General features: G+C 37.7%; 1 protein-coding gene across 8 annotated transcripts in view; it reads right to left on the bottom strand.

Annotated features, from left to right (window-relative positions):
- The window catches only part of DYNC1I2 (dynein cytoplasmic 1 intermediate chain 2), a 33,419-nt gene extending 21,169 nt beyond the window's left edge, over positions 1-12,250 (bottom strand). Inside the window, exons 1-5 of one of the 8 annotated variants that reach the window (XM_075153233.1) lie at positions 11,868-12,249; positions 10,018-10,135; positions 8,069-8,183; positions 4,537-4,627; positions 45-104 (exon numbers count right to left, since the gene is read on the bottom strand). In XM_075153233.1, the coding sequence (XP_075009334.1) occupies positions 45-104; positions 4,537-4,627; positions 8,069-8,183; positions 10,018-10,125 (374 nt within the window). In that variant the 5' untranslated portion in view covers positions 10,126-10,135; positions 11,868-12,249. Of the gene's footprint in view, positions 1-44; positions 105-4,536; positions 4,628-8,068; positions 8,184-10,017; positions 10,136-11,682 lie in introns of all 8 variants that reach the window. The other 7 variants (XM_075153232.1, XM_075153234.1, XM_075153235.1 and 4 more) reach the window with 7 other exon arrangements.
- Between the last annotated feature and the right edge of the window lie 312 nt (positions 12,251-12,562).

Below are 12,562 nucleotides of genomic sequence, written 5' to 3'. Positions count from 1 at the left end.
CTGTAAGTACATGAAAGAGGGAATATAAGAAATCTATGCAATACCCCAGATCGGAATCAGAGTGGAGCTGAAGAACTGATGGATCAGTATCCCAATGCAGCGTCCTGATACCCCAGGTTGAACAATCATGCAGCATTAGCAAAAAAGGCCAGAGATTAGTGAAGCAAATACACACTATGAAATGCTAGAGTTACAGTAAGCTTATAGTTATTTCATTGTTCACAAGAAACAAAGCAATGTAACATCAGTTAAGGGAAATTCAGCAACCATTCAGTGCAATAATACATGCAGTAAATACAAAAGTTAAAAAGCAAACATAGAATTCAGAGCTATTAGAAAAGAATTAAATTATTTTAAAGATTGAAAGTTAAAGATCTGCAAACAAACACAGCCTTTATGAGAGGCAAATAAAAATATTTTAAATGCCGACAAGAACCATTAAAAACTTCAAATTCCTTTTTAAATCTGTTCAGATTTGTTCATGTCATACGAAGACAGATTTGTTAATGTAATGCAATCTTGCCCAGAGCGGTAAATATGTGGAGGAAACTGTCATATTGGTAAAGGAAATGAGTCAACACATAAGCCTTTTGGTAGAGGGGCAAAAATGCATTTCCACTGGGATAGAGAACTGCTAGAGTTTCCAAGATGTGACATTGCAGTAATTATGGGTTAAGCACTGCCTTGGGCTTATAAGTGTCATCTGATTTAGAGCCAACTCCGTTCAAGATACTTAAATCTCTTAGAAATAGTGGGATTTATATTAATAACACATTTCAAAGTCATGTGGAATAATGAACAGAACAGATCTATTTCAAGTCACTTTTGTATCAGAAGAAATATGAAGGGGGAAATAAATCTTCCCTCTTCCTTCATTTTTAGCCTTCATCCCTTCTCCACAAATTTTCATTTAGTCTACTGCCTGCTATCAGGCTTAGGCAGAATTTTGAAATAAGCTTATAAAAGAGAGATTAACAGACGAACATGTATGGTTTTTCTGAAGTTCTTAGATGTTATTTTTTTTTTTTAAATCATGTTTTATAACAAATAAAAAAAAAGAATATGTAATATTTTACTATGCTAAGTCAATAAAAGGTAATTTTCCATTTCCATCCCATAGATGGTAATGTTCTTATAAACCAGATACAGAATTCCTAAAGGTAAAGTTGATCTCAAAAATGTACAGGCAATGCCATAAAAACTCATAAATATGGGTGTGTCATGCACTACCTTGTTCTTGTACAAAGTATGCATTAGAAGAATAATTAATTATAGTTTAATTAAGAATTACAAATCCACTGTCTTCATATTTAGCAAATCATTCTACATAACTGCTATTGCATCCACAGTAATACCTTAATCTCTAAAACCTTTCCATATCTTTTGTGCATCAGACAATACACCATTTTACCATAAAGCTAATTATTTTGAGTATACTTATTCTTTAGGTTTATGCTTGGAGTTTAATTTGGTGCCTGAGACTTCAAGCTGGATATTGCTCATACAGGTGCAAAAACAAACCACCATCCCCCCACCCTTCATGTTGCTTCTGCAAAGGATGACTTATCTACAGATCCAAATGCTGCGTTACTCAATACTTATCAAACATTTTATCAACTTTTTCAATCCCACTTGAGATGAACTTGAAGAAAGGGCTATAAATTTAAAAGGCTCCAAATTTTGTGCCTGCTTAAGACCTAGCCCTTACTGAGGTTGCTTTCCTGCTTTCAAAGCATACTTTTAACTTTCAACAGTTGCTTCAGTGGTACCAGGAATAGTCTGCCATTTAAAATAGTTAAGTCAACAAGCAGTACAGGATATACAGTTAAATCTTTCTCAGAGATATTTTAAAATAAAGGTAACATTCTGAGAAAAAATTCACCTATTATGTGTACCAAAATGATGTAAAATACTGTTCCTTTTGCTTTCCAGATGTTTGTTATGCCTTAAGTTAAATGAATTTATCTACAAGCTTCAGTGAACGAAGTTCCTATTCTTCCACATATGCCCAAACTTCTCTGTATCCAGCAATATTCCTAACGCTTCCTATATATCTAAAAAATATTCCTAACGCTTCCTGTATCTCTTTCTGCACTTAAACTAATTCTATGAAGCATCCACCTAACCTAAAAGTAAACCAACTGTATTAATTTCCAGCCTTGAATTTATACTCTTAACTGAGGAAAAAGAGAAAGATCACTATCAAGCTGTGAACCAAAACTCTTTACTGATGAAAATAAAGCAAGACAGAGGGAAGTAACAGCAGGAACACAGTCTGAACACTGCTCTACTAATTACTAAATAAGTAAAGTCACTGGCAAGATTCAGCATCATAGAGGAGAAAAGACTAAACCAACAAAGGAGATCACCTTTGTAAAGTATAATTGCCGCATGACCAGAGAACAAATGGCCACAGACCAAAAAAAAGAACTGAAATAATACACTAATATGAAAGGGTTTGTTTTAAGATTATCAAGCATAGTAGAACAGCTTGGGCTAATATATCTTATATTGATATGAGAGTCACCTGTGAAATGCCAGGTATAACGCTAAGGGATATCACACAGTCCAACTTTTCCCATTAACTCTCAGGTTCATGTGTATGTTTACATTAGGAATGCCGTACAAACTTTTACTAATAGACTAGAATATAGACATCTGTTTACTGTGGGAGGGGAAGAATGTTATCCAGAGGTCCGAGAATAAGCAAGGGGACTCTAACAGTGATTCTATATAGCCTTCAGTTTAGCTATACATTCATACCTCCACACCTTCAAGACCACAATCTTTTTACACTTCCATGTCTGGGAAATTGTCAAGAGACAGATTTAGTTTAAAAGTTTGCCAATGCATGAAGCTATAGAGGCTTAGGATATGAGTTTTCTCAAGGCTTCATAAGAAAATGTATGCATACAACATCATGTACAACTTCCAAGGAACATACCATCAGAGAGTACAGTACACCCATGAGGTGGGGATAAATTCAGTAAACAATATAGCGTTCAATTACAGATATGTGGCCTATACATACTTTTTCATATTGAATTTAAATCATGTATGAATGGAACAGATATGTGGCCTATACATACTTTTTCATATTGAACTTAAATTATGTATGAATGGAAAGAAATTCGTGGTTTTTAAAAAAGAAGTCATCATCAAATAATTCTTGTTTTTTCTTTTAGACAGTGAATTTAAATATAAAATGACAATTTAATAAGCAATCACAGATTTCAAATAATTTAAAATTTGCTTGTTACTCAGTTAAGGAACAATTATATTGGTTCTTTATTAACATGACGGGTGAACTTCAATTGCATATGAATATGCTATGTACAAGATCACACCTGGGCTCTGTTAAAAAAAAAAAAAGAAAGAAGAGTTTGGGTTCATATCTGCTGTCTGATGTATTCTGTGTTTTAATTTAATGGTTGCTACTTAGAAATAGGCACCTTGTAACTTTTGTTCAAGTCATTATAATCTTGAAAATTTTCAGATTAAGATTGTATACAGTTATGTGTGCATAATCCACATGCATACAAGATGTTACTGTAGTCTTTTAAAACTGTGGTGTTTCAAAGCGGTGTAAGTATTCACTCTTTCTCCAAAACAAATACTCATATAAGCACAGAAGTGATGATAACTGCTTTAGTAACTGTGCTTTAACTAAACTTCATACACAATGCATACTCAGTAAATTTTAAGTACGTGAACTTAATGTGCTGAGGAAACATAAGTTATCAATATTAGTAGGCAAACACTGCTCTTATTTGCAGACTGCGCATGGGGAACAGCAGAAATACCCTGTGGAATTAGTGTTTCCCACCTTATCACCCATATAACGCCACTTTGAATTCTTAGTTTAACAGAAATATTTCTCTGACTCTCTTTAGAGAAGCATTTCTCAAACGTCATGCACAAAAAAATGGTCAAATAGATGTAGCAAGTACTGGAACTGAAAAAAACCTGTCGTACTAACAAGGTGCTATGTTTTGGCCAAATGAGAGAGACTGTGAGTGGTACAGTTGTATTACAGGGATGACTGCAAGGTAAAATAACGAGAAATACTGTCCTGAGTAAGGAAAAAAAATTAAAATCAGAAGCAAAGTTTGTAGACAGCATCTTTTATTAAACCAACTAGAATAGAGGGAAAAAGGAAATAGCCTATCATCCATACACACCCTCCTTTAGAAAAAGCTGGGAAGAGCCCAGAAGTTGGACTTTTCCAGTTTTCTATTGTCCTGACATACATTCATACTTACAACAACATTACCACAAGACATTCAGACTCATTTTACTTTAAACTTGCAAGTTTAAACAACTCCATGTTAATGTTGCAAATTTCAAATTAGTAAGTGTAGTTGCATTTCAAATTTTAAAGTACTTCTGTAAAACAGTCACTGTTCACAGATTCAGTAACACCATAACCTCATATTATTATATTATAATCAAGTAATTAACCTTGATTTCTTCTAAAGCTTAATTATTCAGAATACGAGTATGAAGCAGAGGAATATGACAAGGAAAGTGACATACCTAGATCCAACAGCGCCATCACCAGAGTCCTGGCTCCCAGCCTCACTTGGCGTACTCACAGATTTGGAAGACGGAGACGTAGGAGGAGGGACTAAATAGTGAAACAGACAGGTATCCGCTGTTACTACTCGCAGAGGTTGCACAGCTTAGGATGTTTTCAAATTAATTTAACATGAAGTATTTAAAAAAAAAAGTGATGGCAAACAAAAAATACATGGATGAAAATGAACAGTAGAAAAAGAGGGGAAAAGACAATGTTAACAATTCATGCTGGACTTTCATGCAATTGTTTGGCATTTATGCATCTGATGCATACAAGAAGACATGGAGGGAAAGACATTTAAGAAAAAATGAATTGAAAAAATATTTTTAAACAGAACTTCTGACAAATGATGGCATCAATTTTCAAAGGGTAATTTCCACTAAATCATGTTGCTTAAACATAAAAGGAAGATAGTTGCTAATACAGCTTTGACATCAGTTTTTCTTAAAAATTAGACATTGAATGTATTTAACTGGTAATTTTGTTTCAAAATATATAATCACTGAAGCGTGAACCAAAAAAAGTGGCTTTGTCATACAGCATACTATTATTTTTGTTCTAGTTTGAATCAAACCAACATAAATACTGTGTATTACAACAAAGTTTCTAGTGTTGGGGTTTGAGGGATTTTCTTGTTTTCTTTCTTTTTAGTTGACAAACAGTCTAGTACAGTTATATTGAAACTTTTTCTTAAAAGTCAGTTCATTTTCAGCACGTAGATGAAGATTGCAATTACTGTTTAAAAAGCAACATGTTTTTTGGAACTGATACATAATAGCGAATGATATGCAATCTGATAAAAACACAAAGCTATTTTGATATTTCTTTCAGCTTTTCTTTTTAGAAATAGTAAAACTCATTATTTAATGGAACAGGTTTATGCTTAAGAATCAGGGTGTGTGTTGAAGGTCCTTATTTGCTTCATTTTCAGCAATATGTAAAGCATTCATAGAACACATTCACTCCTTAACAATCCTTAAAAAGAACCTTTAACCAGCTGAACACAAGTTATGTGTATAAATTGGTATCCACTCTGCCAGGGGTCAGGCAGGGGAGAATTCTGAATTTAAATCTGCAACATTTCTAGAGAATTTCCTGAAATCACAAGTATATTGTGAATTTTGAAGAATGTTTCCATCCCATCCCAAAAGAGAGACATGACTCTGGTTGACAAAAATTCTACCCTAAATTTACAAAATCACAGTGAATACTTCAATTTATTAAAAATTCATTTCTCCTACAGGAGAGACTTTTATACAGGTCTAGAGTTATACTTGGAAAATTCATACATACACACACTTACACTTTATACATATATCTATATAAATATAGGTGTATATGTGTATATCTAAGAGTATATATATATTCAACTCATCATCGCCATCTACTGAATAATTTATAGTAAAGGAAATGCCCATAGGCCTTTATATTCCTACATTATTTTTGAGTTTTATCAGAAACGATGACATTTTAATGTCACCCTTTCTTAATTGAAGAGGAGACATTAGAAACATATCTTTTTAACATTTACAAAGTCAGTCAGCGCTACCTCGCAGTAAGCCCGGCCAAAAGAATTCAGTAGCTTCGTTTTGATGCTACAGTGCCCTCTTGTGGGGCACCCTGTTTTCAAGAAAGTCTTCCCATTAGTGAGGTGAAACCTATTCAAAAGGCTAACAGTCTTATGAAAAGACCAAGTAAAATTCCACCTGCCCCAACAGAGGATGAAACTATAATACCTTCTTGAAAGTTACTTTGGTTCACTAACTTATGGCTTCTTATATAATGGGTACGGTAGATATCAAAAGCGTACTTAGATTGTTAAGATCCCTTCTCCGGTAAGAGAGCTGCCTCTCTCTGGCAGTTAACAGGACAGGAATTGCCTGAGGAATTTGTAACATGATTTTCTATGAAGGAATCTAATCTCAAGCTATCCACCTACACGGACAATGCGAGCTCAAGCTATCTGCCCAAGCTGGTCAGCTGTGAGTTAGCTTCAGTTCAGGCGTACGATCACTGTACTATCATACTTCGCTAGTATCCAGCCAGCAGACCCGAGCCTGTGCCTCAAGCATGCTACTGAGAGGTAGCGAGTAGGACATTTTAGCTTGATTTAGGATCCAGATCAGATCTGGGTGTTTTGAAAGGGAACAGGATGAATTCCCTGAGAATCTGTGTATGTTAAAGGGTGTGGTTAAGTAGATGCTCAATGGAATTAAACACAACACTCGCAGGGGCGTGCCTGGGTCTTATACACCACCACCTCAAAGAGCTTTTCACAAACAGCTACTCTAAGTCTATGAATGACTTGCTTTGAGGACTGACTATTCTGTGGTTTTCAGATTCTCTCTCACAGATTTAAAAAACCAACAACCATATGCATTTCTGCAAAAGTCTTAATCAGCTACCTTAGCAAAACCCCACACAATAAAGTGTTCAACTATTAGTCTGCCAAACAAAATCTCTAGTAGTAGGTAAGAACTGATGACTTAAAATGCTGTGCACTAGTGCTAACATAGCCCAAATGCAGTCTCTAAACTCTTAGAACAGTTCTAACTACTAAAAATGGCTGCTGTGGCTGTTGGAATGGGACCAGCTATAGTGGTCTTTATTCTACATTCACTTTTGAACGCTTGAGGACTACGCAAAAGCAATTACGAAGATATAGTCAGGGATATACTATACCCATACCAAATTATTATTATTTTTTATTTGCAAACCCAGTTGAAATAGAGCCTCACCATTGAGCCAACCTGAAAAATAAGTTTTATATCCCTTAGATTTCAGAGCTAGAGACAAAAAGGGGAATTGAATTATCACACTCTTTGCTTTCATCTTTCAGAGATATGGGGCTATGTAAAGGCAAAAAACAACCACCAATACGCTAACCCATCCAAGAGTGGCACAGATATGAATCATCATCCTTGATAGTTAAATTTTATACTTAGCCTTGCTATTACTCTATCAAAGTCAGTCGAATGTTGAAATAAGGAAAATTAGGGTGTAAAAGATGCAGAAAGGAAACAAGCCAACTCTGCACTAAAATATTAGAATTAAAATTTGGCATTAAGAAAAAGAGAAAGGAAAAAAATACAGAAGAATAATGTGCAGGGAAAATAGGGGAAAAAAAAAAGAACAACAAATACATGATATTTATATATTTTACCTAAAATATGCCAAATAATCCACTAAGTGTAAAACATGTATTTTACAAAATAGTACTAGTAATGTGTACTGAAGCACATCACTTGACATTTATAACAGAGATCATGCAGGACAAAATATTACAAAAACCAGACATGTATACCCCAAAAAATAGTGGCCAGAGAATTTTCATGCTAGTTATATAAATACCACAACCCTAACAAAACCAACCAAACAAAAAGCCCACCACCACCAAAAAAACAAGAAAAACCAAAACCAGACCCCCAAAAAAAACCCCAAACAAAAAAAACCCAAACATTTATCTCGAACTAATTTTAACATTCCTACCAACAGGAGACTCAGGTGTCAACCCCATGCTCTGAAGTAATGCTTCAGCTTCTCTTCTCTTCTTTTCAAGATCAGATTCTTCTTGTACAGGAAGAACTTCTTTCTTCTGATCAGTCTAAAAATAATTCAATAATTAAGTTATAGCATTTAACAGGTATCAAAACCTGTTTCATTTATTTGTTTGAGATCTCACAGGTTTTTTTATGCTGCTGAAACCTATCATCATACAGGTTAGATATTTGACTCTAGTAATTCTGATGGTCCTTTCTGTAGATAATAAACAGCAGACAGGAATCAAAATTTTGTAGCTTTGATACTGCCTTTAAAAGACATATAACATGCAAAAAGTGTCTTCTCATTCGTCAAAATGACTGACACTTGATAAGATCAAGAATACCGTTTTACACTAATGCTAAGCACCGTAAAATGCAAAGACTGAAAAAAAAGGTATATAATACCTGTGTATAAAAGTATTTTAAAGACATAGTCATATTGTTCTGATTTTGAAATGACAATAACTGTGTCAAAGAAAACACGATAGGGTTAGAATGACAGTAAGAGACATCCCTCTTTGGTCAAGAAAGTATTAGGGCACTTAGCTAAATAGACCAAATGCTAAAGTGTGTAGCAATTAAGAAAATGCTTATAAGATGTAAAAATGATCATTGCCTATGTGTGCATTTTAAACTATTTTTTAAAACAAAAACATCAAAAAGCTGTTTAGTGAGAAAGCTTTCTTTTGAACCTCAGGTTTCACAAAAAAATAGAAAGTCTTAAAACACTTTGCAGTAACTTGAAGTTTACAAGGCAGTAGTTTTCTTTAACTTGTGTTATTATCTGCTAGATTTCATGTAAAAAAAAAAAAAGTATAAAAATTACACCCCCATCCTCATAATTTAGAGATAACGCAAACTCTACTGTGAAAGATGCTGAACACTCCGTATCTTTCCACATCCATTTAACTGCTCATTCAATTACAGAAATATAATTCATAGCTTAAGGTGTTCACAACTCAGCCATTGGCAAGTGAATATTTTTGTAAATATAAATTCATGATACAAATGTAAGTCTCTATTAAAGCAGCAATTCCCAAATTTTAGAAAAGTTCTCAACTGATAAGCTATTGCATCACACATGGAATCTCGGATACAGGCAATACATTGTTACAAGGTCATCAGAACATAATTTGAGATATTTCCCTCTCCTTTTTGTCTGAATCATGTAGCTGGCAGCTGCCCAGTCTTCAGTCATAAGCTAATTTAGAACACCTACAAGACCATAACCAAAACACAGAGAAGTCTTGAAAAAGTACTCCAAAACACCAGCAAAAGTTTAAATTATGAAGTATAATCTACATTCAGGAGAAACATAGTAATAAATCACTGATTGTCACATACTTCAGCAGAGAGAAATCCAGAAGACTGTTAACAAACCAAGTCTAACACTTGTAGCATATACATCCTGAGTGTTGCTCTGATTTTAAAATTCAGGCTAAAGATGAGTCAAAGAGTAGCAGAAAGTAGCGCATTGTTTGTACAATAATAATACTGACAGTCAGACAATTCATATGGACATCCTCGGAACTGCACTTCAGAAATGAGTTCTCTAAATAACACCATCACAACTCATTAAGTAGAGCTTTTGTGCTTCACATTGATTTGCTTAATGATGTCCCATGCACACAAGTAGTTTTAGAAATCCAAACTTTATGCCAGTGTAGGATTTAAAAAAAAAATTAAAATTTAACTTACCATATGGATAATTCTAAAGAAAACAGTAGGTGTTTGCTCTTATCAGAAAATGAAAGTGCTACATTTGCATTAGCAACCGACCATTCAATAGACACTCCCTGAATAGCATGTAGCAAATGACTAAGTGAACCTACCTTTAAGTTTTGGGCAAGTTACATACGCAAACAGTCAAATTTCAAAGAGAAAATTATTTCTTACTTCTTTTTTCTTTCTTTCTTCCTCCTTTCTTTTCTTCTCCTCTCTGATTTGAGCTAATCGTTGCTTCTTGCGCTCCAACTCCGCCTTCAGTTCACTTTTGTCAGACATGGCTGAAACACTGACCAACAGAAATCATACCACTGTTTGGATTTGGTTTGGTGGTTTGGGGTTTTTTTTGGTGGTTTTGTTTTGGTTTTTTAAGATAGCAGCTTTCCTTTAAATAAGCTATTATTAAAGGAACTACACTAGCTTACTAAAACCAGAACTGTGAGAAGTCTTAAAATAGTAAAAAAATCACATTCCTATTGCCACGTTTCTTTCACTAAACACATTCTCAGTACTAAAGGGATTGATTTAAAACAAACAGACAGAACTATGATATGTGACAGCATCCATTCCTAAGGTAGTTCTGACACTGTCTGAAGGAACTGCTTTGAAAGAAGTGTTAGGCACTGGAGATGGGGCTATCTGATCTTGCCATAGGATTCTGTACAGCTACAGAGCCAACTATGAGATTGAAAACAGCAAGGAGAGTACCAGCACAATATCTACCTTTTACTTTTCACTTCAACAGCTTAAATATTGGCATGCTATAACTTAGCAGTATGTAAGCTATGTATCTTCCTACATACAGTTGTAGGATTCAAAATATAGGTTTATTAAAAGATTTAGAAGGATTGCTAAAAATTGCAAGGCAAAGTAAGTACAAATGTGATGGCCAAAAAGACCTGTAAAATATGTGCAATATCAATTTTTTCCCCAAACTTCATGTACATTGCTAAGAAATTTGTGGATCTTTCAAAGACAAAAACTCTACAAAAAGTTTTGCTACATAACTAACACAATTAAATACAGACAAGAAGGTCAGCAATAAACAAAAGGTGAAAAAAACCCACTTCGGAACTTAACAAAGATTTAGAACACAGGTATGAAAAACTGTGTGACTGGATGGAGTGAATAAAAGCTTAGGTTTACTGTTTTTAAGCAAATCAAAGTCAGTAAAGAGAATGCAGAAATGGTTCTACAACAGATGAGGGATCTATAAATGCTTTTATACTAAGCTTGATAACAATGACACCAGATTAAGCACTAGTAATATAACTATTCACTAATTCAAAATTAAGAATACCTGCAAGTGTTTGCATAGCACATCTAAGCACAGAAAAGGATGCAAAACGATGCAAGCCTCATACACCTACCCCAATACACTTAGTGGTATGTATACTGGGGTAAATGTATATATTCCTCCATGTCGTCTGCAAACATTTAAGTGCTAATAAATAAATTAAAAAAAAAAAAGCCACTCTCAGCATTTTCAAATGGCATTCCCATGTCGCTTTAAAACAGCGCTAGGAAGGCGCATTGTCACCACACCATGGATTCCCGCCCCCACCCGTCTTTCTAATGCGGAGCCGGGAAAACAAAGCAGCACAAACCGAGCCATCCCTGAGGAGAGGAGCGCCCACCCCGCCCCACCCTAAGATGACAGCGGCGGTGCCGCCAGCAGAAAGTTCCCCACCCAAATCCCACACGGGCCGTACTGGGGCGGGAGCCTGGCAGCACACTCCCACCCTGACAGGACCCTACCACACCCTGAGGCCCGGGGAAGGCAGCACTGCCTAAACCGCGCCCCCCCCCGCGCCCCCCCCCCGGGCTTTCCCGTACCCTCTCCTACTTATTAAGGGCCGAGCCCCGGCACGGGCCACCCCTCGGCCCCACCCTGCTGCCGCGCCCCTCACTCGACAAGGCGAGGCCGAAAGAAGGAGGGTCCCCACCGGGAGGCAGCGGCGCAGAGCCGGGAGGGGCGGCGACCCCAGGGGCAGCTCGGCCGCCGCGGGATCCCCGCGCACCTGGCAGCGGGACCCCCTCCTGTTCCAACCGCCCCTCGGCCACAGCGCCCCGCTCCGCTTCCGCCGCTCCACAAAGGCGCCGGCAGCTGACAGCCAGCAGCCTACGGCGGGAGCCGAGGATCAAACCAGCTCCGAAAGCGTTGCGGGATGCGCAGGAACTTACAGGAACTGCGGAAGGACACGGAGGTGCAGACGACTGCGGCACCGACCGGCCACTCGTTTGCGCCGTCAGGGGCAGCGATTTGAAAGCACACGGGGAACCAGCGCGAAGCGACGCGGGGATGGGGCGCTTCCAGAGGCTTAACACCGAACCCCTCCTGTGGAGCGCCGGTGAAGCTGCTTTGAGAACAACGACGCCCAACATGCAACGCGCCCCGCTGGGCGGGCCTCGTCCTCAGCGTCCTGCGGAGTGAGTGTGGCGCGGCCGCGCGCGGCATGATGGGAGCTGTAGTCTTTTGGGGGACACATCGGCAGCGACCAGCGGCCGCGGGGCCGGGGAAGCGAGCGCCACCGCGTGGTGGGGCGGGCGGCCGGGTGCGCGCGCGCTCTGCTGTGGTTAGCTGGTAGCGGCGGTTCAGTGGCTCGCGCGGCGGCGTCTCGCGGTCTCGCTGCGCCTCGCACCCACGGCGGCGGGCGGCCCTGAGGAAGGCAGGCCCAGCCGGGACGCCTGTGCGGGGCTTCGCTTTCTCCTTCGA

Source organism: Calonectris borealis, chromosome 6 (assembly GCF_964195595.1).
Source record: "Calonectris borealis chromosome 6, bCalBor7.hap1.2, whole genome shotgun sequence".
Classification (NCBI taxonomy): Eukaryota; Metazoa; Chordata; class Aves; order Procellariiformes; family Procellariidae; genus Calonectris; species Calonectris borealis.
This window is presented reverse-complemented; position numbering and strand designations above follow the sequence as displayed.